The following is a 27,750-nucleotide window of genomic DNA, read 5'->3' on the forward strand; positions in this document are numbered from 1 at the left end:
AAGATAAAATATTTCTTGGTAAATTTATTCATAGATTTGTTTATAATTTGTTATTGAAAGGGTTTATTAAAGTCTAAACAGGGTTATAGCTCAGTTTTCCTGAATTGATTATACTGGAGGTTGTAAACATCAATTTGATAATGTTTAAATATGTACCAATTGCTTCTTTCCACCTAAAGCAAGGTTTTGGTAGACCACTCTCTAAACTACATAAGGTAAAAGATTTTTAACTGCCTTGTGTTTTCTATAAGGTTTACCTGGAAACTTATGAAATGCAATATGTACACAGGTAATATTAACTTATTGCATTATCTTACAAATATAATTTCGATTTCATGTTCTTTTAATAAGATGATGCTACACACTACTTTCTTCTGAGTCAAACAACTACCATCTTCATGACTTCAGCTGTGTCCACCAGCAAAAGATCATCATAATTGGACTTACTGACGAGTATCGTATTCTTTAATTAAAAAAGGAGGGGTAAACAAGGTCATTGGACCCTCAGCGGAGTATCCAGCTGCTCTTCCCAGCCAACTGTATGTAATTTGGCCCTAATCACATATGGTCTCCTGAGTTTGGGGAGGACTAAAGTATATTATCTGAGGAAGGCTAAGAAGAGAAAGCTTGATCCATGCTGGGTAAAGGCTTTCCACTGTGCATACCCCAGGTCACTCATACACCTCAGCAACCCCACAGTCATCTCTATAAGTAAGATCAGTAAATTTATTGGTTCCCCAGAAAAGCTTTAATATAATCAAACACTGGTTTGATACTACAACCTAAAAAGGGGATAAACATTGCTTAGTATCCCCAGGAAAAAAATTCTCACAACAGATAAAAAATTTATTTGTTAATGTTATTATGTCTCATGGTTATTAAAAAAAAACCTAAACAATATTTGAACATAAAAATGGTGATATTTTATTTAAAAGGTTTTAGTGTAAAAGTTAAAAATAAAAAAGCCTAAGCAAATGATAATGATGGAGGTCTATGTAGGTTTATTAATGATCTATCAAGGATGAGATAAAGATAATATATAAATAATCTTAAAATTTCTAAGGTCATAGTTTGGTTAACTAGTTTAAGGATGTCTCATTGAAGTTTATTTAAGAATGTTTAGTTTTTGCCCAAGCTTTATCTACATGGCACATGGTAATTAAAAGTACCAGATTGGTGTAATTAACCTTCTTGGGTGTTTAACAGTCAGACTTTGAGGCCTATACAAATCTGGTCAGAGGGACTTAAAGGGACAAATTTTGGTTCCTTGCCCTCCAAGGTGGACTAAGTTCCAGGGGACTATGGAGCATCTCTCAAAATGTCCTGTAACTGTGGTGAGTCACCTGTCCTCTTGTTCAGGGAGGCCATGGAGACACTACAAGGTGGACTTGAACCAGTGTCCAGTCTACAAAGAGGAGGATCAACATAGAGGAAACATTTCCTCTATGCTTCCAAGCAAAGCCCAGGTCAAGCAGGACCTCTTGACTTATCGTCACATAGATAGAACTGGTAAAAGAAAAGCCTGAGGAGCCAGGGGCTCCCCCCACCAAAGCCCATGTGACCCCTGAGGAACAGATCCTCAAATGACGTTAAAAATAAAAATAAATTGGTTTATTTGGGCCAACTGTATGGTCTTAAACACCCAAAAGAAAAGTATAACCAAAGATTAAAGTCATCAGTGTATTTCTTTAAGAGTTCAAGGGATTACACATCCCAGACATTAGACTTAAGTTCTCATACGATGTTATTTAGACAACTATTTCTCATTGATAATTTTGTTCCTAGTAAGACAAGGCTACTCAGCTATAAGTAATTCTTGGTCTGCAATACTGTAGTGCCCACCTACAGCTGAGGAAGACAACCCACTATTGTTCTGAAATGATGGCTAATTTTGTTTTCTCTCCTTATTTAGAGGCCATTTAAAAGGACACTGATTCTAGCTACTTCAACAGTTATCAAAGAGCCTAACAACAAATCCTGAGTTCATCAATCATCAGTCCAGCCTTGACAGGCAAAAGAAAAATGAGGAGAGACCCAGTAGATGGATGCTTTTGGAAGCCTTCATCAAGAAATTCCAATGGAATTTAATTTAGATATTTGAAATTTACCCTGTTCTGACTTTTTCTGGTTCCCTGCCTAAAAACTGTAATACTAACTACTCTTGCCTTTACTTTTCCTCACATCTCCTAGGCACAAGTCAAGGACCTTCTTTTCTTTTCTCCCTATAGTTAAGAATTATGCAATTTGGGAGTCTTTTAGATAGACCCACTGAAGGGGGTACCCCAATTGCCTCACCCTGCATCCCTGTTCAGCATGGAAGAAGCCAGAGAGGTCTACATACCAATTCCCTACTGGCAATTTGGGTAAACTTCTTCAGAGGGTGATGTGATAAGAATAGGAGGTAAAAATTGACTAGGCAATTAGGGTAAAAAGATCCCAAAGAAAAGTAGCCAGTTTCTTTCTTGGCTAAAAGTCAAATTGTCCTTGGGCGTTTTAGCAATGTACTCTTTCCCAAAGACCAAAAATGTTAAAAGAATTTGGGAGCTCTTATCCCTAAAAGATTTTAGGGTTACCTCTTCAGAGGGGTGAATGTTACAGTTTCAATAAGCCCCATAAATTGAACTGGTCCAGACTATTAAAAATGTCTACGCAATCTGTTGGAGGACTTACCTTTCCAGTCTCACTGGTTAATTACCTGGTGATAGAACCACTCCCAGGAAGGCAGGTTCACCTTAAAAGTTATGCTAAAAAATGGGCAGAATACCTGGTGTGTTAATTAGGTAGTAAATATTTCTGCCTGGAACTAGCTCAGACCCCCCTCTAAACCTGCATGGCTTCCATAATTTTCTTTCCTTCTTCCCACTATTCACCTCTTCAAGGCAGCTGCCAAGATTACCAGCTCATGCGCCCTGAGGATTTTTCTTTCCATGGTTTTCCACCCCCCTCCTTGGGTCCCCTGCTAGCCTTATGTGCCCTGCTTCTTGTGGCACCCTGTCTAATTCAATTTTTCAAAAGTCACATGTAAGACATCATTAAAATTTCCACCAACTGAGTCCTGGTCCAGTACCAAACTATCCCTAATACCTTCTCCGATTTTGATGAAACCCACCCCTTATAAAAGACAAAGGGGAAGATGTTAGAATAAGTCAGGAGTTCCTGGAATATAGAGCATGGCCAGGCCAGAGACCTCCCAGTGAGGACAGTAGGAAACTGGCCCGTTCCATTCTAGATACACTCTTACCCAACAACCCCCAAGCAAAACTATTAGGTCTCTAATCCTTTAATCCTAACCAGGTCTCTTGTAGATCATGTGACTGAACGACAGGACAAAGGCCACATAGCCTTAGAAGCCCCCTCCCTCCCTGCCCACCAAAAACCCAACCCTGCCTCTTTGCCCATGAAACTTTCCTATATAAACCTCTGCTTCCTCCATAATAAATGAGCTGTCCGCTGACACAGTCTCCCAGGTGTTTTCTCCCATCATACTTGCCACTGCCCAAGGCCCCCCTCACCCCATCCATCTCTCTCCTTGCTCTGGCCTTCCGTAATGGGGACCGGTGCGCAATGGTCTCCCAGTAGCAGCAGAGTTCGGGCCGAGGGGAGGCCGACAGGTTCCAACCCCAGCACCATATAAACCAGGCACAGTAGAACAGATCTTTAACTCTATCATATGGGCTGTAGAGGCAGAAGGATAAGAAGTTCAAGATTGTCTTCAGTGAGTTCAAGGCCAGCCTGTACTACATGACATCCTATCTCAATACACATAAAGTCATGTATCTGAAAGATGGAGGGGGAGGGAGGAGAGAGAGAGAGAGAAAGAAAGAAAGAAAGAATGAATGAATGAATGAATGAATGAATGAATATGGGAAAAGTGAATCAAAGTGAGAGAAAATATTTATAAGACATATGTCCAATAAGACTTACCATTCCAGATATGTGAAGAATGCCAACAAATAAACAGAGGGGAAATGAACAACCAACTCAATAAAAGACTTAATAGGCACTTCATAAAAGAAGACATTCAAGGGCTGGAGAGATAGCTCAGTGATTAAGGAAGCTTGCTGCTCTTCCAAAGGACTCAAGTTCAGTTCACAGCACTCACATCAGGCAGTTCATAACTGCCTGTAACTCCAGGCCCCCTTATGCCTCCATAGGCCCTTGTACAAATATGGCATACACACATACTCCATAAATAAAAAATAAAAAGAGGACATCCAAATAGCCAATAGGTATAAGAAGTAGACCTCCTGAATAGAGAAATCAGGGAGAAAGTACTTCCCTCTCTGAGCCTTGGTTTTCTCATAATCAATGATTATTTATTGGGGAAATGTAATTAAATAGCACAGTGAGCTGTATCAAGCACCTCCTGAATGGAGAACATTCAATGATTACTTGGTAATCTTTTGAATGCAGAGTAACTGGGACACTTGCACACTGCTGGTGAGAGAATAGAATAATAAGGCTATTTTGGCAATATTTACTAGAACTCAATACTGTGTTATGACTTATCCATACTACCTCCATGTAGATCACCAAGAGAAATAAGTGCATAGTCTACCAAAAGGCATGTTCAAGAACATTTGCAGTTTTATTCATAATAACCAAAAACTGCAACAACAAAAATGTCTATCAAAAAAGAACAGATGAATTGTGGTATGTCTAAATGATAGGACAACATACAACAATAAAACAGAAGCTACTGCTAGTACTACACAGACCAATATGAATGTTTCTTACAGACATGATGAAGAAAAGACTACAAACAGTATGGTCCCAGTTTCACAATGTACAAACTCCTACAAAGCTCACATAAGCCAGAACAGTAATTCTAGTTTCAAGAAAGGGTGTGGCAAAGTCTGGACGGGGCATGAGGGAACCTTCAGCATTAATAGAAATGTTTTACATCTTCATGTGCATGTGCATACATGTGTGTAGAGAATATTCAAAATATAGGCTTAAGCTAGGTGTATGTACTGTGATACCTCAATTACAAACTTGTTTTAAATGTCCAAGAGCTATGACTTCTCAAACATACCTTGGCCTTCCTAGCTGTCCTATATGCATGGCCCTGGAGGACCAACAACTGTACTGTTCTCTGCTCCTTGTGTGACCTGCACTTCAGGAAAGCAGAATAGAGCAGTTCAATTATTTTTCCCTTGGGGTTAGCAGGGTTACACCTTTGGTCATGTTGTGAACTCTGAGTGAGAAGTATATCACACATTTCCAAGTGTCAGGCACAAAATAAATATTCCAAAATTTAGTTGTTACCACATGGACAAATGGAGGATGGGAAATGTGGAGCAGCATCAATATGCTGGCTGGGGAACGGCAGGGAAATAGTTTAAAAGGGTAAGAAATGAATGCTATGCTCAACTACCCAACAGCCAATACTCTCACACCGAAAATCACGCCTCTACCACAAAGCAGTAAGCTGAAGGAACACACCAGCTCTGACATCATGGTTATTTCCTTTTTCCTCCCCAGGAAAGCTTCAAAGTGGACTGCTACTCCCTTTTGAAACTGTATCTGATAACTGATAAAGACACAGAGGTCTCCAGAAAATTTGAGAAATTTTTCCAAGAAGCTCCCTCCAGCCACCTGATGAGACAGGGAGAAAACAATTTTAAAATCCTTTCTAGAATTCAATCCTAAAAGTCTCCTCAAAATGCAGCACTTCTTTTTCACGGTGAATACATCATTGCTGGAGCTGGAGCAGTTTGAGAAGCACAAACAGGATCTGCAATTTTCTCAACACTAACTACTATACTCACACTGCGAGAGTGATGCAGAAAATAGTCCTCTGAAATGAACAGACATGACCAGCAAGAGAGAGATTTGTGAGGATTGGGGAGTGTGAATAGGAGTTGGGGGGTTGAGAGTGATCAGTATGCAAAGTGTACATACATGAAATAATAATAATAATAATAATAATAATAATAATAAGCCGGGTATGGTGGTACATGGCCTTTAGTTCCATCACTTGGGAGGCAGAGGCAGGTGGATCTCCGTGGGTTCAAGGCCAGACTGATCTACATGGTGAGTTCCAGGCCAGCTGGGACTACAGGGAGATCATGTCTCAGACAAAACAAAAAATAACAACAACAATAACAACAATAATAATATTAAAAAGAAAATAGTACTTTTCATCTACCTCAGGGCAAACTGCTACCCATCTCCATATCTATTCCAATACTAGCCTCCAAAAAGAACCCACAGAAAGCAACACAACATTTAGCATCATAGCCAGAAAGCTGGGACCACCAATGTCAGTTACAGTCCTCTCACCAACCAAGAACAAGCAAAAGCACATCCAGCACTGATTCCAGGGTTCCTCGACAGTGTTCCTACTCTAATCTTACTCCTGAATCAGAGTCAACAATGGTGATCTCAGTGGTTTGGCAACTTACCCACTTCCTACTGGACAAGGAAATGCTAGAACTCCACCCCACTGAAACAAACACACTCAGACTCTCATAGTACTGTTTTCTCTAAATCAACCTCCAAAGATCTAGGGCTTACTCATTCATAAGACTATAAATCTTCAGTTGGCAAGAGTTCACTCCTAAGTTCCATCCACACCACTGTACATTTAAGGGTCAAGTTCAGAGTAAAAGAAGGACTTGTGGTACCACAGAAATGTAAATTCTCAGACCATGTATGTGAAACTTGCCCCACTGTGCTCTCAGGAGAGAGGAAAGTGAAGGCGTGGGGAATGGGCTTCCCATTCATGGGTGAAAAGGACTTTTCAAGTGCCAGGAAGAGGAAGTGGTCCTTTACTTCTAAAGCACCGCTGGGAAAACTGATTCCTAACACTTCCTACCCATTGATAAAAGATCAAAATTCAACAGGTCTTCATTTACACAGATATGACCAAAGTCATGCAGAATAACCTTGGAGAATATATCCTTCCCATGTCTGCTTATAGAAAGCAGGTAGGTAAACAAACTGAATGGAACTGGGCAAGTTCTTTCCCGTCCCAAGGAAAACAGGCTCGGGCTCCTTTCCTTAAAACTTGCTGCCTTTTGTTTTGTTTCTTTTGCATTTTTACTTTTGGATAGAGGCATAGGAATAAAGAAGCTTTCTTTCCCTTTTGTGGGAAAAACAGCAGTGCAAGTGCAGGGCACAGAGGCAGGTGACATCAATTAGGATGTGTCATGGAACCTAGGTAGAAAAGGAGAGAAATCAGAGGTCACAAACTGTTGGCTCCCAAATGTAGCTAAGATTTACTACTGATTATGTTCCGAACACTGTACTAAGTACTTTATTTGAATTATCATTTATTTCTCACAATAAACATATGAAGTAAGTGCTACCATTGTTAGAGTAGCAATGAAGACCCATTAAGAGAAAACTTCTGGTCAAGAGAATGGAATCTCTGGCCTGGGTGGAGATGAGACGTAACATTCCAGCTGGGCTGGGTCAGTCACCTGGCCAAGGGACCATCCCCAGGAAGAAGGATAATTAGTGCTTTAATGAGATACTGTACTTTTCCTTCCCAGAATCCCCACCCCTGGTGTAGTAGCTTACCAGGCTACATCTGCCTGCTCTTCTAAATTCTTCAGGAAAGTATAAACCTCTCCTTCTAGTCTTTCTATCTCTCTTCTAAACACGTTTTCCCTAACTCTTTGGGTTTTCCCAATATTTTGGGCTTCCTTACTCTTTCTCTAAAGCTCCCCTCACCACTAGGTGGCTGCTTGTCTGCCATGTATCTGACCTCCATGCCAGATTAAATAGCATGGCTTTTTCCCTTCTCTCCTCTATCCTCCACCTCTAATAAGCTATAGACATTTACAGCTTGCTTGCCCTGGGCATTTTTCTTTTAAACCCTAATAAAATTGTTCTGAAGCTTCTGCTTGAGTCCATTCTTAAATTATTTTATTAATGAGACTAAGAATCCCAAGAGGGGGCCCCAGTTTCCTGTATCATTATTGGACCCTTTTTATTTAGTTGTTTGTTTACTTGCTTGCTTGTTTATTTACAGTCCTTGGGGTTGAATCCAGAGCTTTATATATGCTAGGCAAGCATTCTGTCACTGAGATACATCTCCAGCCCCTTGGGCCTCTTTGTAAAAATGAGGAAAAAAAAAAGTGACTCAGAGAAATCAGTTGCATAATGCCATGTTTCTATTAACTGCCAAATCTGATACTCTACCCAGGTGGGCCAGACTATGAAGCAAGGGCTAGACCACAATGCTGCTCTACCCTCCTCTTCAGACAGCGTGTATATCCTGGGATCCAAGAAAACCATCAAGTTGGAGTGAGAAAGGGAATAAGGCTCCTCCCACACATGCCCGAAGATGGTTTCAGAACCAGCATCTAGTCAATTATTTAAAAGGAATCTGATTCTAATGAATGAATGGATCATAACCGATTAAAGATCACAGCAGTGACATTTTGGGAGGAAAGATCTCAAAATACTGGGATCTTCCAGTATTTTGGCAAGATAAACCTTGCCAACCCTATCAGATTCCTTATAGTTTTAGTTTATAAGAGACTGAAGTCATAAAACATCAGTAACTATGGAAAAACAAATCTTTGGTATATTACACTGCATGGTCCATACATATTGATTTCTAAGTGTCTATCATGTACCAGTCCTGGAGCCCAGACTCCAGGGACATAGGAATAAGCAAATTTTAACATAATGTACCAGGAGAAAGCATTACTAATTGATGGGATGAGTGAAACTCAAGAACAATTTAAGTTCTTGTTACTGTTACTACTTCCAAGCTAAGAAAATCTCTTCTGGTTCATTTTTCTTTTTGCATTTATGCTCTTCTGTTTCACAACGAAGACGAGAAATGTATATAAGAGAATTTAATGGTTCAACTGTTTGCTCTCTTGGGTTTTATGTAATAGCAAAATTTTGGTGTCCAGTTTTTTAAAACCTCATTATATGTTGAAAAACTGGCAAATAAATGGGTATACTCATCAATAAAGCAACAAATTTCACTATGCAAATTAAAGAGTAGAAATAAGGTTGCTTGAGTTACCCTCCTATTAACTCCATTAAGCACCAAAGCCCATTCCTACTTAAACCAGGTTCAAACAGCCAACACACTTGCATTTAATCAGAAACCAAAACAAAACAAAACAAAAATTCCCAAATCTCCCTAAGTTCTAACTTGGTGAATCCAGAAGATTATCCTAGCTTATTGTTTATAAACAGCCAAGAAGCAGTTCAGAAAGTAGAGTCTCCATTCCCCACTCACTACCCCACCCCCAGCCAAGTCAGAGCAGTATAACACCCTCTGAGGAAGGAAAACACCATTTCCTGCCTCAAAGGTCAATGGCATTAAGACCAGCACTCCAACCCAACCGGCAGGAAGGCAAAGTCAAATAGTGTTTCAACAAGGGGTGAGAAGGGGAGGGGTGGGAAGCCTGAAACCAGGAAAAATGGTTCATCTGCTGTGGGAGATAAAGACACTGCAGTGTGAGGGAGAATCAGAGCCGCCCAGTTCTCAGCATACATTGGACTGCAGGACCACAAGTCTGCTGTACTCACCATTCTCACATCTACCATCCCTGACGTGAAGAACCAGGCACCTTAGTTCAGGAAGGCAATGTTTAAAGAGGCCTGACTAACTGGGCCCTGCTTGCTTCTGCCAGAAAGCAGGTCTGAATGATCCATGAAACGGTAAAAGGAAGGAATTACTAGAAAAAGAACAAGTCATTCAGAATACCTTCTCCTTAAGTAATCACATTGACACAATGATCACTTGTACAGAAAATACACACACAATTGACTTCAAATTACCAAAGTATAAAAGACAACTACTGTTCAACTGGACCTTCTGAGTGCTACCAATGCATATACAAAACTGCCATCTAGAGGCCAAATCATCCAACAGACTGTTACATAAGATGATCCTGTTTAGAAAGCACAAAAGCTGAGTCCCTCAAAGACACAGCCAGTTCATAAACATACTCTGCCAAGCTAGAACAAATAATACTATCTTAATTTAGAAATGAGTATAGTTTCCTGTTGAGCTCATAAATTCAATGTAGACATAAAACTTTCTCTTTCATAGAAATCCAAAGTTACCACAAGCACAGCTTGAATGTAGAATCTCTCCCTACTGGGCCCTCTGTACATGATCCTTCATGTGCCTGTATTCACTCTAAGCTTAAAGACAAATTGACATGATGCTATGGGGAAAGAAGCAGGCTCATAGAGTGAAAACAGCTTTTGCCAAAGCCAATGTTCACCTTATAGAAAAATAAAGTACCAGAATTTAGAACATACAAAAAAAAAAAATTAAACGCACAACATTTTCAGACACAGGACTCCATTGCAGAGGTATACTACTATATCCCATCTTCAAAACACTAACTTTTCTCCCACCTCTACACAATAACAAGTTCTGTGTATACTTGTTGAAGTTTTAATTTAATCAGCAATTAGTTAGATTATCTCCTCTCATCATCAAAGTCTCAAAGGAAAAAACAAAATAATAGAATTTCAAAACTGTATCACCATAAAAAACAACAAAATTGAGCAGTCACATGCACACAGTACTATATTAAAAGCTATAAAAAATGTTATGATTCTGCCTCTGAGAGCAAATCATTTGAGAAAAACAGAAGTATACAAAGCTTACCCAATTAAACAACAAGTCAACCAATACAAAGAAAAAGCCATTAACCTGCTAATACAGAGCACCTGTGAGGAAGAAGCGGCCAGCTTGATAGTGGGTGTGCTAGACTGGATCGCAGGAAAGCTATCTCCATAACAATTGCAAAAGAATTTCAAGTGTGAGAGAAAATCAGATGTGCCATTTATGGAAGAAAAAAAAACAAAACAAAACAACAGATTCTCCGAGCTTCATAAATGTGGTATCTTCCATCCAAAGAGTCTCTCAGCTGGGCCTACAGTGCAGGTATACACACAGAGTTACTCAGGAAGCTGAGGTAGGAGGACTGTGAATTCAAGGCCTGACCGAGCTACAGAGTGAGTTCAAGGCCAGTCTGAGTAACTCAGTGAGATGCTGCCTCAACACAAAAAGGAAAAATGGCTCAGTAGTACAGCACTTGTCTAATATGCACAAAGTCCTACATTCAATACCTAGTACAACAGAAGAGTCTTTAAGTTACAGAGTTATGCTCAACAAACAAGATGGAAGGAAAGGAGAGAGGGCATGAACTCAGGGTATTTGGTCATGCTATGAGAATGAAAGGATTAAGTGCACCACTTGCATTTTCTCACAGCATTCTGGTCTTCTAGGTTTGAGGGCACTCACCACACTGGTATGCAAACCTAAGTTGTTAGAATATATATGTTTGACTATGTGTACACTTGCATTCTACACTCAGAAGTAAGTCCATGAAAACTATTCTTATCTGGTCCCTGTTCCATCTGTAGTCCGAAATACCCTGGCCATCTCTAGTAGGTTGTTCTGTTGTCTCCACAGAGTGACAGAGAAAATGGATTTAACAGACACAAAACTGTTGGAGTCAGCTAGTCTTGGGGGGATATATATATATGAAATTGTTTCCTTTTCCCAAGTATAAACAATGCCCCCCCCCAAGAGACTACATTGATTCATCGAATCAAAAGAAGTCTTTAGTTTCTATTATTTTCCTTATAGTCTAGTGGCTCCTCCTGGAAAACATTAGGGAGAAAATATCTCTGTGTCACTGACATCTGTGAAAAATTTCTTAAAAATAAACCAATCCAGGGAGGCTGGCAAGTGACCACCACCATGATTTTTCAGCTTAAACAAATATTTTTCCCCATATTTGCTCACTGATTTCCATAAAATGGTACATAGTGGAGTTAATTATTCAGTGACTGAACACAGACACTGGCTGGTATTAACGATTCACATATGACTACCACTAAAGACTGCTGTTCCATGAGGGCCCACTTTTTTTTTTTTTTTACATTAACCTCGAGAAAAAAAATAGTTGACCCACTTCAAAGAAAAAAAGCTAAATTCAGACAATTAACCAATGTAAAACACAACCTTTCAAAGGCTGGGTGTATAGCAAGATGATACAAAAACATTAAAGAAATGGGTCTCTGTTAAAGTATTAAAAATGGTGAATCTTTTAAAGCTACTAAAAACTGGTTATTATTATATTATATAAATTATTAAAGAAAGAGAAGGAACAGAATGGAAAGGAGAGGAAGAGGAGAGAGGAAAGAGGAATGGGAAAAGGGGAAGGGAAGGGGAGAGGGAAGAGGAGGAACTAGAAAAATGGAGGTAGTTGACGTAAATAGGCTATTTTGTGAAGTGGGGTTTGGGGAGTGATGTTGGGCCATCCATTTAAAAAGCCTTGGTGGGATGGACCTATGCTTCACTGAAAGGCCTTATTTAATCAATACTATGCTAGTTCCCTGGCATCACTGTAACAAAGTACCATAAAGTAGGTGGCTCCAATACCAGAAATGTACTGTCTTAAAGCCAGAAGTTGGAGGTCAAGGCATTGCCAAGGTTGGTTCCTTCTGAGGTCTGTTGAATTTGCTCCATGTCTTCCTCCTCTCACCTGTGAAATACTAGCAGTCAAGTGTTTCCAGACTTGGAGACCATCACCCTGAGCTCTTTCCTCATTTTCATGGGGTATCTCTCCATACACGTCTGGTTCTGAGTCCATAATTCACTATTGCTAAGGATGTTGGTTATGCTGAATTAAAGCCTGTCTGTGGGGACAGTGCTTTGCTACATTGGGATTGCCCCAACGAATTAAAACTGATAATGGACCATGTTTTGTGAGTAAAAATTTACAAGATTTCTTTTCACTTTGGGTAATTTATCACAATACAGGAATTCCCTACAATCCCCAAGGTCAAGCCATTATAGAATGCAACCATCAAAACCTAAAAATTCAATTACAAAAACAAAAAGGGGGAATAAGCCCCCACCAACAGTTGGGTATGGCCTTATTCACTATTAATGTTTTTAATTTTCAAAAAAAATCAGTTGGAATCCCAGTTTCAGAAGCATTAGGGACGACAGGAATGGAGACCTGAGGTACGGGTAAGGTGGAAGGACCCCATTATGGGGCAATGGAGAGGCCCAGATCCATTGCTAACCATGGGTCGAAGCTTTGGCTGTGTCTACCCTACAGGAGATTCAAACCCCATATGGGTGCCTGCGAAAAACCTTAGGTGGGTAGGCCAGGATCCGACTGACTAGCATGACGGTCCATGGACAATAGTTCATGAGACAAAATTCCTCTCTTTATTTATATCCATCTGAGGTGAAGGACCCAGTTCCTTGGCTTCATTGCCAGTCAGCCTCTTTGACAACTGGCTGATTGGCTAAAAGGTACATGGTCTCAGAAGTGTTTCAGCTTGTCCTACGCCATGACTTGCTTTGTTTCTCTTGATAATGCTTATCTTTAAATGTCTTTTTCAGATAATTCAGCGACAGAGGACCCTTGGACCCTTGGAACTGCCACAGCCAACCTACTCATGATCACAGACTCCCCCAGGAATATACCCCCTCCGGTTGCCCACGCTTTGCTAACTGAGTTAGGCGGAGACTAAGACTGTCACAGGCTGGCATTACCCACGTGGCTGCCATTAATCATGATGCATTTTTAGCCAAGGACGGGTAAGATGTCCCATGACAAGCACTCCTAAGACAGGACATGCACATGATGGGCAAGGCTTGGTCAGAGGTGACAGAACCTAAGACAGGCAAAAATGCATAAGATTAGAGGAAAGAGATAGCCATCTCTCCTCAGGGAGCCGTCTATGAGATGGGTAACCCGTTAAATAAGTCAGTCCATCCTTAAAATAAAAATAAAAGGGGGAGATGTGGGGTCCTAAAGGCCCTACCTTGCAGAGGTCCGAGAGGAAGTTACTGGGGCACAGCCTGACTTGTTTTAAAAGTCTGAAGGATACTTCCGCACTGCTGAGGAGTGCATGATCAGCGAGTGACCATCCTTAAGATACACCCTCAGGGAGGAGGGGGATTTCCAGATGCCTTTATAAGCTCTGTAACACCTGCAATAAATGAGTCCCTGCTTGACTAGGCTCCCCGTTGTACCTGAGTGGCCCCGGTACTGGGGGCGGTATGGGCTGGCAAATGGCGCGCTTACTCATCCCCAGTCATCACCGCGCAGGGGTCACTGGTTCAAACACCCCACACCTGTCCTAGCTTATCTTCCTGTTGCTGTAATAAAATATCCTGACAAAAGCAACTTGGGGGAAGAGGAGGTTTATTTTAGCTCTAAGTTCCAAGTTACAGTCCATCACTGTGGGGAAATTATAGCTACAGGAGCTCAAAACAGTTCCTTATGCTGCATCTAGTATCAAGAAGCAGAGAGCATTTGCATGAATGCATACATGCTTTGTGCACAGCTCATTTTCTCCTTTTTCATACAGTCCAGGACCCTGATCACTTTCAGGTTGGGTCTTCCCACATCCACTAACATAATCACGACAATCCCCCAAAGACATGATCACAAGCCAACTTATCTAGACAATCTCTCATGGAGACTCTTCCCAGGTGATTCTACAGTGTGTCAAGTTGACAATTTAAAGCTAACCATCACAGGAACCACCTTAACAACTTTATTTTGATTACCCTTATACAGATCCTAACTCCTCACAGGTTCACATTTTCAAAAACTAAATTAGGACTTTGACAAGTGAATGCGATAGGAACATTAATCAATGTGCTGGTTGGCTTTTGTCAACTTAAAATGAACTAGCCTGCAGGTATGTCCATGGGGCATTTTCTTGACTGTTACTTGATGCAGGCCAGCCCAAGGTGGTGCCATCCCTGGGCAGGTAGGCCTGGGCTGTATAAAAAAAGTAGCTGAGCAAGCCAGAAGGAGCAAACCAGTAAGCAGCATTCCTCCATGGTGTCTACTTCAGTTTCTGCTTCCAGGTTCTTGCCTTGGCTTCCCTCAATAATGGACTGTAACCTATTTTCAGAAAACACTGGGATACTGCAACCTTGCTCCTTCCTTTTCTATTTTAACATCCTTCTTCTAAAGGTAACCTTTTATCATGGCAGTGGTGGTGGAGGTGGAGGTGGTTGGTGGTGGTGGTTGCTTTTTTTCCTCACAAAGCTATGCACTCGAGACCTGGAAACGACTTTTTTGCTAGCTAGATTCTTTCCCTCACAAAGATAAGTATTAACCTCTCAAGTACAGAAGTCTGGGGTTTGGGATTTTGTTTTGCTATGGGTGCCTGCCATAATATTTTTAGTAAGGAAAATGCTTTTGTGTGCCCTGATAAAACTGTATTGGGAAATACATGGCACATAATGCATGGACCAATAATAAGAATAATGAACAACTGAAGAGTTTGAACATGTGAATTTTAGTGTCTTCCTCCCAGAAAGTAAAGACTGTAAGTCTGGTGCAGGATACCATAAGCCAGCAGTTCTAGCAAGCACCCCAATGAGTGTAGGGTTCCCACCACACAGTAAGGCACTAACATCATTAACTCAAACCACTGACCTCCTAGAATATCACTTCTGGCAGACTATAGTTTGTGTTACAAAATAACATAAAATAACAGCATTAACTCAAAAACAGAATATGCACCCTTAAAGCCCACTGTATTTCATATTCTTTTCTTTTAATTTTATTTATTGAGGCAGGATATCATGCAGTCTAAGCTGGCCTAGAACCTGCTATATAGCCAAAGATTACCTTGAGTATCTGATTCTTCTGCCTCTACCTCCCAAATGCTGAAAATACAAGCCTGCCACCAATCCAGCTAGTATCTTATAGTCATCTTTAAGATTTATTTTTATTATTTTTATATGTGTGTCTGTGTAAGAATGTGCCACATATGGGCAGGTGCCCATGCAGATCAAAAGAGGGCATCAGATTCCCTGGAGCTGTAGTTATAGGTAGTTGTGAGCAGTCCAACATGGATGCCAGGAACTGAACTCAGGTCATCTGGAAAAGCAGCAGACACTCTTAACCACTGAACCATCTATCCAGCCTAGCATCTCATATTCTAAGAAACAGAAATCACATTTGTATATTGAGAGATCACCACATTAACAGCTAAATGCATAAATGCTTATCTCTTCTGAGTGTTTCCAGTCTTTATGCTGTTCCTTCTTTTCTATCCATATCCACCATATTTGTAGGTGCTCAACTTGCATTTTTGCCTCTGCTTCTGTGGTGTAACAGGTGAGACAGAAGAACCTGGGGGGAGGCACAAGCTGCAAGACCAGCACCTAGCAGCAGTCCTCTCCATGCTGATGGGCCCTGGTGAAAGGGGCAGGGCAGGAATCCTCCAGGGACAAGGACTTGTGGCAGAGCTCCCCAGGCAACTGCCACCTAGCACACAGAATGCCTTTTTCCTTCTTACCCAAGCCAACCTCTATATGTATGAGGAATCTACAGCAAGACACTGGAATCAAAACAAGAGAGAGAAAAAACTGACAAATGGGCTTAATCCATGAGGTCTGCAGAGAATATGGAGCAGAAGGGCTTTGTACACATGCCAACTCACCCCCTTCTCAATAGCATCAAACAGCCTCATTCTGAACCCTGCCCACATCACCCGCATCAAGTCAAAAGAATCAGACAGGTGTTGGGGAGAAATGGACTCCCCAGATTGACTCAGTATGGTGAGTGTGCAACATTTACTCTTGGTTTAGAATGGTAGCCTACAAAGCTCCCTTCCTTCCTTTTTTATTCTTACCAGTAACCCAATCTGGTTTGAAATTCCTGGGCTCAAATGATCTCTTGCATCAGCTTCTGAAGAGTTGGGATTATAGGTGAGCACCACCATGCCAGACTTGCAAAGGTGTTGTGAGCATGATAATGGAAGGAAGGTGCAAGGAAGCATTGTCAAGGGGGGACATGAGATAAAGGCACTATGGGGAAATTTTAACTGTTCCAAAAGCAAATCCCCACAACTTCCAGGAAGACTTTCAAAGAAGACAGAGAAAATACTTCAGCTCCAGAAGACATCTCAGAGCTTGTTTTCAATAGGATGGAGAGCTGCAGTGCCTTCTTCCAAACAGCCACAAAACACACAACTGGCTCTAAGGAATGACACATTCACTAGCATCAATCCTGGTTCCCAGGCTGGGGAGAGAATTCAGTCAGTAGAATGAAGCCCTGAGTTCAGTTCCCCAGCATCCACATAAAAAGGTGGATCCCACCAGGCGTGGTGGCACACACCTTTAATCCCAGCACTCGGAAGGCAGAGGCAAGTGGATCCTCTGTGAGGCCAGCCTGGTCTACAGAGTGAGTTCCAGGCAGTTGGAGCTACAGGGAGACCAGGTCTCAAAAAGACAAAAAAAAAAAAAAAAAAAAAAAAGTGGATCCCCAGAACTCACTGACCAGCCAGCCTAACCAAATCACCAAACTCTGGTTCAAAGATAGTCCCTCAGAAAAACACAGTGGGCAGTGATTGAGAAAGATACTAGACTCAGCCTGTGGCCTCCACATGCAAGTACACCCACATGCAGACATGCATATATACACACATACACCTCACACACACTAATAAAATTTAAATAAAAAATAGTAACAGCTAATACTTGCTAAGCACTTATCTACCACCTTGCCCTTTTTAGATACATTATCTTCTTGGAGGTTTATAACAATGCTAACAAGTAGACACTACCATCTTCATTTTCTAGATCAGGAAATCAAGGCCCTGGTAGATTAAGTAACTTTCTCTAAACCATGTAGTTACTTCAGCAAAGTCAAATTTGGATGGATGTTGTCTGACTTGAGAGCCAAAGGTGTAATGACTAAATTGCTTAAGAGATGTGGCTAGTTTCCATGAGCTTCTGATTCAGGCTAAAAGGACATGCAGCCTGCAAGCAGCCACCATGCAGAGAGGACACTTGCCACCAAAAGCAACATGCCATCCCTGCTAGCATATGGAGGAGCATGGGGCAACCCCCAGGTGGTCCTTGGTCCCGGAACTCAAGAGAGCTCAAGAAAGCTCAAGAGAGCTCAAGAAAGAAGGCCACAAGTAAATTTCCCAGGGAGGGTATAAGTATTGGCTTGATGAAATGGTATGACAATTTTTTTAAATAAAAGAGATGAAAGATACTATATGGGTATCACACTGAGATTTGGGGATCTCGGTGCTAACATTGCTTATCTGGAATAGGCAGCTCAAATAAGCTTAACACGTGAATTTCACTGAAAGAATTAACCCATTGCCAAGTAAAGTATCTCAAAGAATTGGAATCCTGTTAGACAAGCTTAACACCATGAAATGGTACAACTTAATGAGAGACACTCTAAATCTTGAAGACAACACAAAGCACTCACTCTCTCATTTGTTCTCTCTGGACTGATTTCACAAGTGGCTCAGTGTTTTTCCTGGGTATGTACATGCAGAGCAGTACGTAAAATGCTATAATTACATGCCTTTAAAAAATTATTTCAGGGGGCTGGAGAGATGGCTCAGTGGTTAAGAGCACAGACTGCTCCTGCAGAAGACCTGGGTTCAATTCCCAGCACCCACATGGCTGCTAACAACTGACCATAACTCCAGTTCCAGGGGATCTAACGCCTTCTTCTGATCTCCACAGGCATTGCATGGAATGAGTGCACTTCCACACACGTAGGCAATACACTAATATACATAAAATTAAAATAATAATAATAAAAATATTATTTCATGGGGCTAAAGAGATGGCGTGGCAGTTAACAGCACTAACTGTTCTTACAGAAGACCCAGGTTCGATTCCCAGCACCAACATGGTGGCTGACAACTGTCCATAACTCCAGTTCCAGGGGGATCCAACACAGGCATTGCACGACATGGGTGTACTTACACACATGTAGGCATAACACTCATACATGTAAAAAATAAACATAAATAAAATAATTTTTAAAATTATTTCAGTAAAACTTCTTCCACCCCAATTCTTTTTAGATCATTGTATTAATTTTTAAATGAGGCTCTCAAACACCTGATACAATCATGTTGAATAAAGCATTTTCTTTAAACATCTACCCCACCTCCTGGAGACATAACACACATTCCTGAGCATGGAAGTTCTAGCATTAAAGTAAAATCAAACAAATGCAGTGATTCATTCTGAAGCTAAAGGATGGGAGACTGCACTGACCTTTTGCAGTGACCTGGGGTCCAATTCAAATTGGACTTGGAGCAGTGGGAAAAGAAGAGAAAGAGGAAAAGTAGAAAAGCTAAGACTGCAAGAGAATGAAACCCCAATGTAGTGATATTTATTCCTGAGAAGTATCTTAGCCTCTCACCTGTCTACTGCTTCCACATCAAAGCAAAATCTCTTCTCGATAGAGTCTGTCTTCCGCCGCGTGCAGGATTTGAGGGTAACAGACTCATCTTCTCCCTAGTAGAAACACAGACTATCAAGGTAAGGGCAGAAATCAGGCCCTGTTCCCCTCTAGGACAAACATGGTACATAAACAGAATCTCATTTCAACTTCTCAGATCTGCATGTTCACAACCTTGTGAGAGGAAAGGCTGACCATAGACTTTCTCAAGCAACAATCTCCTATAGCAAAAATCTGGAACCCCTGATTTTAGTTATGACAGGTAAATCATGATGGCAGGAACATGGTACATGCCCAGTACTACTGCTTTAAATATGTTTAATTTGCAGGGGTGATAAGAGTTGAAGACAACAGTCCTCTCCTAACTGAGCTTCTGTGACCTTTGGTTACTCATCACTTCTTCAAGAACACCTCTGTGGAACAGGTCACAGTTCCCCCAAGAAGTGCTCACATGGAACCAGGTACCTCCCTATCCTTATCAAAGCAGAAATAGTCTGCTAATGTAAGGTTTAAAATAATGTCTCCCCATAACAACATTAAGTACCCTTAGGACATAGATTGTATGTCTTTACTTACTCTTGTACCTTCTAAGCCCAATTGGCTCCTGGACAGAGGAGGTGTTCAAATAATTAACAGCTCTATTGATATTTAACATAGGATAAATTGCATGGGCTTAATGTACACAATTTATAAATTTTGACATCTGTAGGCTCCTATGAGCTAACATCTGAGCTAACAAACTTTTCCGCCATCCCTCCCAAACATTCCTAGTGTCCTCATAATCCAGCCCTCCTCCTATTTCATGCCAAGCAACCACTGAATCTGCATTCTGCTATTGTAGGTTAGTTAGTTAGCAGTTTCCACAATCCTATACAAAAGGACACAGTAAGTGCTCAATTTCATCTGGAGTCTTTCATGAAACATAATTATTCTGCAGTTCATCCACCCTGCATATTCTGAGTTGTTTCTTTTTACAGCTGAGTAGTATGTCACTGTGTAACTGGAAGGGGGAAATCCTAGCTCAGTACTCATTTACTGCCTGGAAACACAAAAGTTGTTCTTCATTTCTTCTCTTTTGTCACTTAAGAATTCATCAAGGCTTCTGTTTCTCCCTTTTTTTTTCATAGTAAGGGGGAAATAAAGTTGCCTGGTTTGTTGAAATAGGAAATGTGACTACAGATGGTGGATGTAACCACCCACTAATATCAGAATAGCACACAAAACAGCCCTAGGAAGAGACAGTTTATATTCACATGCCTTACATCTATGGTACTTACTGAGTGGAAAAGACTAATTTCTTGTATTGAGAACTTTTCTTTCTTTTTGTAAGACGTGCATGTTAAACAAAAATCATAGGAGGTTGCCTAGTAATCCCAGTTACTTGGAAGACTAAGGTAGAAAGGTCACAAGTTCAAGTCCAGTCTGGCCTACATAATGAGTTCAAAGTTAGTCTAGACAACTTAGCAAGACCTATCTTAAAAGAAAAGGGCTGAAGATCTACTTCTGCAATGTTTGTCGAGTACATGTGAGGCCCTAGATTCAATCTGCAGCACCACCACCTCTGCTGCTAGCCTTATCACACTTGCTGTGTTTTATAGAATAAAGTAATGCCTGAGTCTACAGCTAAAAAATAAAGCCAATTAAGATCTTTCAACTAAATGTTTCCAATTTTATCTTTTGATAAATATATACCCAAACATAAGAAATTACGACCTTGTTGATGTCCAACTATAGTTCAGATTTAATAGCTATGGGCCAGTTTTTATTACGAAGCTTAGATGAGGCACCATGGAAAAATGGAAGGAACAGAGATCTATAAAGGACCATCATATAAAAGCAGAAAAAGGAGAAAAATCTGACATGGTTGACATACCCCTTTAATCCCAACACATCAGGAGACAGAACTAAGTAAATCCTTGTGAGTTTGGGGCAACCAGGGTTATACAATGAGACTTTGTCTCAAAAAAAAGAAAAACAAAGTGGGGAGGATTCTGTTCTAAGGGTACCCATGCCATACCTGAAAAAGACTGTAAAAGTGATCTGCTCAACTACCTGAAGTTTTAAAAAGTAGTGAACTTAGATAAGCACTTTAAAACACTATAACCCTGCTGTGATAGTATTAGCAACTTGACAGGATCTACAATCTCCTAGAAGACAAGTCTCTGGACATGTCCATGAGAGAGCTACTTAATTAACTGAGATGGGAAGACCTACCCTAAATGTAAGTGGTACCATTCCATGAGCTGGGGTCCTGGACCACATAAAAAGTAGAAAGCAAGCAGAGCATCAGCATTCATGGCTCCCTGCTTCCTGACTGGGCACATGACCAGGTATCTCCTGTTCTTGCTGCCATACCTGCCCTGCTGGACTCTACCTCCTGGAACTGTGAGCTAAAATCAACCCTTCCTTCCTTAACTTGCTTTTGTCAGCATGTGGAAAGGCCCTTAGTCAGGGTCCAGGGAGTCTGGGAGAAAAAGAAGGGAAGTCCATGGTGAGTGGAAAAGTAGAGGGAGAAAAAAGTCAAGGGGAGGCAGGGGCCAGCCATGCAGGATTCTAGTCTACAACCTGGGAGGAGTGAGAAAGTAATAAGGGGCTTCAAGGAAGGAAACAGCCAGGGGCCAGGTCTGGGCTACTTGAGGCTGCAGAGAGTGCCTCTCTTGGAAGGTGGGATTCAGAGACATTCTTAACCACATATAGGGTCTGATTTCCAAGAGGATGGGGAAAATCTGCTCACAACTTCAAGCCTGAGACTGAGGGGTAGGAATGGGGTGGGTACTTTTAAAGGGAAAAAAATCCAAAGGAAAAGGGGGAAAGAGGCAGCACAAAGAGTGGGAAAGATTCATTCTGGGGTAGACTAACTACATTAGGCCTACCTCCAGCTTCTAGGAGAGCTTTGTACAAACATGAATGAGTGCCAACGCAGCACATGACTCCTCTGTTCACATCACCTCCTGAACCCCTGGATGAGCATGTCTCCCATGTCCTCCACTAGAAAGCTGAGGACACAGTGGTGTCCTGGAAAATACCTATCTTCAAAAGCAGGAGGTTCCAACTCCAGAATGACAGTTCAGGGTGCTTAGTGCTTGCTTTGTAACTTATTGTATGAGCTTAAAAGTCAGTTGATCTCTCCAATCCTCAACAGCCCCCTTTGTGAAAAAGAGGAAAGCTGGATCAAGTGGCACAATGCAAGGTAATTAAAGAGTACAGACCACTATAAAATGTAAGATAAATACAACTCGCTATTATTAGGAAAATGACTTGTTACAGTGGCAAGTTCCTAAGTTGTTATTTATCAGTCTTGGCCCAAATTCATCACCACAGTAAGATGTCTACCCTTCACTAACAAGGGTTATAAAAGAAAAAAAAGTTCATTAAAGACTTGGAGAAGTGCATGACAAAAAGTTCTCAATGAAGCCTATGAGGCACAGGAAGTCAGTCAATTGGTTTCTAGAAAGAGTTTATGACTCAATCCAGAGAATGGGCTGACCTCTACGCTCAATACTTGAAAACTAGGGGATATCTATTCATTTAGATTTGTGATATTCGCTTCTAACTCTGCAATTTCTCTGTTATATTTTAACATGTGTTTTCCTGACATTATTTGTAAATCAGCCCCACCTATGCAGAAAAAAAATTAAAATGTCTTTGCTATTGCTTGGATACAAGGAAGGAACAGAGATGCTGATAAAACTCTTTATTGTAGCTGAAGTAAAAGAAATCCATGAAAAAAGGCTGGAAGTTGGAGAGAGCAAAGAGTACAACCTGGTCGAGTATCTGCAGGTATGGTACAGCACCTGACAGCACTGACCCAGGCATGTCCAGTCTGAAAGCCTGTGCTCTCCACTTATGTACTGAATGCCCTCCAAATGCTAACTCAACACAGTACACGAACATGTCCACAGAAGGCCAAGTATGGAAGGCTATACAGTACTAATTTACCAAAAGGTGAGAAACAACTGAAAAAATTACCTAAACTAAAAACAGAACCAGAGGGTCAAAAATGTACCCCAGAGATTCAAACATCTGACTGAGGCAAGACAATCTCTCCAAGTTGGAGGCCAGTCTGGACTACACAGTGAGTCCCAGGCCAATCTGGGATACAAAGTGAGACCCTGTCTCAGATAAAGAAACAGGCAGGGGATGAAAAGTTGGGGGTTTTTTTGTTCGTTTTTTACAAAAACTTTATTGAGAATTTCATACATGTATGTAAGGTGTTTTGATCAAATCCACGCCCACTCCCTCCCCTACAACATTCCCCCCTCTGAAGAAGTAACCCTAAAATCTTTTAAAGGTTAGATACAAGCTCCCAAATACTTTTGACATTTTTGGCCTTGGAACAGAGTATGTTCCTAAGAGGCCCAAGGATATTTTGACTTTTAGCCAAGAAAGTGGCTACATTTCTTTGGGGTCTTTTTACCCTAACTGCCTAGCCAATTCCTACCTCCTATTCTTATCACACCATCCTCTGAAGGGGTTACCCAAATTGCCAATAGGGAATAGGGATGCACACCACCCTGGCTTCTTCCACACTGAACAGGGACGCAGGGTGAGGCAATTGGAGTACCCTTTCAGTGGGTCTACCTAAAAGACTCCCAAATTGCATAACTCTTGTCTCTAAGGGGAGAAGAAAGTCCTTGAATCATGAATGGGAGATGTGAAGGAGAAGTGAAGGCAAGAGTAACTAGCATTACAAGTTCTAGCAGGGAACTAGAAAAAAGTCAGAACAGGGCAATTTTCAAATGTCCATTGGAGTTTCTTGACAAGGGCTTCCAAAAGCAAAGTTTTTGTTGTTGTTGTTTTGCTTTGCTTTGCTTTGTTTTGTTTGACAGGGTCTCCCATAGGCCAAGCCTGCCTAGAATTCACTATGTAGACCAGGCTGGCCTTGATCTCACAGAGATCTGCCTGCCTCTGCTTCCTGAGTGCTGGGATTAAAGGCATGCCCCACCATGCCAGGAGAAAATTCTTATTAAAACATTTGAACATATTTAGAGATAAGTAATATCAAACATAAGGCAGAGGAAAAACTCAAACTGGTAAATGGTAAGGATTTTCCAGAGTTACTGAAAGAGGTAAAAACCTTAAATCCAAGGTGGCCAAAAATTTCCAAGCAACTGTTTTGTTTTTAAAATTCAAACCTAGGATGATCAACATGAAATGTAGAATGGTAAGGGAAGAAAAGGTTGTAGGACAGCCAGTAGGAGAAAGACAGATCACCTCTACAGGAAATTTATCTGACTACTGAGAGAGCATCCAGCAGAGAGCAAATGGCAGGAGGCAAGAAAAAGCCAATAGGTCTGTGCAAGGAAAAACATTGGGGAATTTAAGGAGATGCCAACACCAGTGACAGCAGACCCTGACCTGGCCTAATAATATGATCCACACTGCTTCCATTCTAGCTACAGTCTGGCTAGAACCTCATATGAACTGAGCCTGAGCCACCATCAAACACACCCCAAATTCCTGACACAGAGACCATACAGAATACTAAAATTATTAGTACACTTTTAAAAGTTTCAAGCTCTAGCGGTGACTTGTTACACAGCAATTGATAACTGATATATCTACACTGCCCACTGGCAGCTCTCCAGGGATCAAATAAGAGAGACATAAATCCGTTTCACAGGATGAAGTCAACCACGACTTTTGGGCATCTCATTAACATTTGACGCATTTAATAGTGTATACATATGAAATAAAAGAATCTCTCAGTTAGAGTTACTAACATGACTTAGAGCTAATGATGATTATTTTAGCCATTTTCAGGGCACTTAGGGACCTCTAAAACTACTGCATAAAATGAAGAGTTTTACAATGCAACAGTTTATTTTACATATGATTATGATCATTATCTGTTAGCCAAGCAAATCAGCAAGAATTTTTTACAGTCAACTCACCCCCTTTCCTCCTGACTTTTGATCAAATGGGATCATGGTGATTTGTTTGGAATCCCGTTGGTATGTACAGTAGTGCTTCACCCAAGAAGTTCCAAAATGACCTGCAAGGGAATATTGTCTGTTAGCCATCTGCACAATCCACTGTATGCTGCACATAAGTAACTGCCAAAACACGGGGCCATAGTCCATAATGCTCAGGCATACTGCTTATCCACCACCCTTCAGTGTTTTAGGAGTGATGTATTCCCTACACAGCTCAACTGAAACCAACAGAAATCTGATCCCACAGGCTGGAAGTGGAACCAAGCCAATGCTTTTCCCCTAGAGACTTAAGAACACTATTTCCCACTAATTCTATATCCAGTGGGTCTTAAAATACAGGGGAAGTAGAGGTTCCCTAGGGAAATGAAGTCACAGTCCCATCATCAATCTCCATTTGAAGTTTCCATTCTCTTCCTTGACCGAAGAAAGAACACAGAAAGGTTCTTCCAAGTGCTTGTCACCGTTCCCCTCTGAGGCAATGACATCATCCTTCCCACACAGCTGCTCAGTGCAGCACAGACATCAGGGGTTCTGACCTACTTCCAAACTCCTAATTTTTACTTCAGCAGAACTCAAAAAGATCTGAAAAGCAGACAAGGAAACCTCAGAGACACAGATGCAGACTGCAAGTGACTAAATGCCCAAATGCAATCTAAGGAGTCTCAAAAATTTCCCTCAGGAAAGAGGAGACATCACAGCACCAAAGCCTATCAAAGTCTCTGATTGTAACCAGTGCCTGGCCAATATTTTGAACAACAAAGTGCTATTAGAAGAAGATAGCATTATCAGCCTGAAAGGATTTTAATCAATATTAGTTTTAGATCTTTATAGAGCTCACACAACAGAAATGGTCAAAATTTAAAACACCATGTAAAGAGGCAGCAGCCACTTAATAATTATTAAAGGTTTGGTGTGACTGCCAGATTCAAGTATTGGATATCATTTAATAACTTTAAAAAGCAATACATAGGGGCTGGGAGATAGCTCAAATGGGAAAGTGCTTGCCTTGCAAGCATGAGGACCTGAGTTTGATCCCCAGAACCCATGTTTTTAGAAAGCTAGGTGTAGTGGCAAACAGCTGGAGAGGCAGAAAGAGACAGATCCCTGGAGTTTGCTGACCAGTCATTCTAGCCCACTCAGTGAGCTCCAGGACAATGAAAGACCATGTTCCAAAGAACAAGGTGGATGTCAGCTTACAAACTTTTGAGGTGATCTCTGGCTGCCATATGTAGACACCCATGTGCACTCATAAGAACTCATCCATGCCTGGATGGACATCAGGCGTGTGTGTGTGTGTGTGTGTGTGTGTGTGTGTGTGTGTGTGTGTGTGTGTGTGTGTCTGTGTACACACATACACAATACTTAAGTGTTTACATTGGGTCATCAAAGACAATGGAAAATACCAACCACCCAAATGAATTCTTGGGACTTAAGAGAAGTTTCAGTAATTGCATAACACAAAGAGTCTAGGAGTGCTTTGTCTTAAACAAGGTAAACATAGACAGTAACAGATGTGAGTGAAATGTGAATCACAAGATTTTATTGACAATGGAAAGAAAGTGATGGACAGATGGGTAGATATGAAGGGTGGGAGGAAAGAAGACAAGCAATAAATATTGAAGGAGTGGTAGATCTGGGAAATCACCATCACAGTAAAGTGATGATGATTCAGTCTAGGCAAGAATCATCAATGGATGCTAACTCTATGGAGAGCAAAGTGTATCAAGTAGAAGGATATTTACATGAGCTTAAGGCGACCCCACAGAAAACTAGTTAGCTACAAAGGGAAAATAGTGACCTTGCAGTGCAGAAGCCATGCAATGCCTTGACTGGGGGGTAAAACTGAAGATCATTGTGGAGGGGCTGATGAACACCAGGCAGAGAAGAACATGCTCTACTACAAAAGACTGGACTAGAGATGAATAACCTGAATCCAATCGTGAAAAAACATCAGTCAAACCCACTAAGAGGAAACTTCCATAAAGAACTGGACCATGTTCTATAAAAACATCGTCATGAAAAACAAAGAAAGGCTGAGGAACTATTCTAGATTACTGCAGCATAAAAGTCTGTACTGGAAGAAAGCAGATGCTTTATAAGGGCTTTATTGGGACAGCTAGAAAACTTGAAATATTAACTACAGTTTAAAAACTGTGTCAATTTAAATTTCCAAGATTTGATTCCATAAAATAATATCCTAATTCTTTACAGAGAGTCACTGAATAGCCAGCTGTGGTGGGGCATGACTGATACAAAAGTACTCAGGAGGCTGAAGCAAGAGGGTTCAGAGTTTGAGGACAACTTAAGCTACATAATGAGTTTAAGGCCAGTTGACTATACAGTGAAACCTATAGTGACTTTTTTAAAAACTCAGGCTGGCGGGATGGGTCAGAGGGTAAAAGTGTTTGCTACCAAGCCTGAGGACCTAAGTTTGAGCCTCAGAACTCACATGGTGGAACTGACTGGTGAGAGTTGTCCTTTTACCTCACTGTGTGTTATTACACACACACACACACACACACACACACACACACACACACAAGAAAAAAATGTAAAGTCACCAATATTACAACAACAAAACCTCTCTGAACTAACGGAGAATG

At 41.0% G+C, this 27,750-nt stretch overlaps 1 protein-coding gene across 1 annotated transcript in view; it reads right to left on the reverse strand.

Moving 5' to 3' along the window:
• Positions 1–27,750, reverse strand: part of LOC103743570 (rho GTPase-activating protein 26) — a 422,060-nt gene that overhangs the window by 346,608 nt on the left and 47,702 nt on the right. Inside the window, exons 9-10 of the mRNA XM_029569236.1 lie at positions 25,106–25,206; positions 19,173–19,267 (exon numbers count right to left, since the gene is read on the reverse strand). Of these exons, the coding sequence (XP_029425096.1) occupies positions 19,173–19,267; positions 25,106–25,206 (196 nt within the window). The remainder of the gene's footprint in view (positions 1–19,172; positions 19,268–25,105; positions 25,207–27,750) is intronic.

Source organism: Nannospalax galili, unplaced genomic scaffold, assembly GCF_000622305.1.
Source record: "Nannospalax galili isolate Female #2095 unplaced genomic scaffold, S.galili_v1.0 scaffold222, whole genome shotgun sequence".
NCBI lineage: Eukaryota > Metazoa > Chordata > Mammalia > Rodentia > Spalacidae > Nannospalax > Nannospalax galili.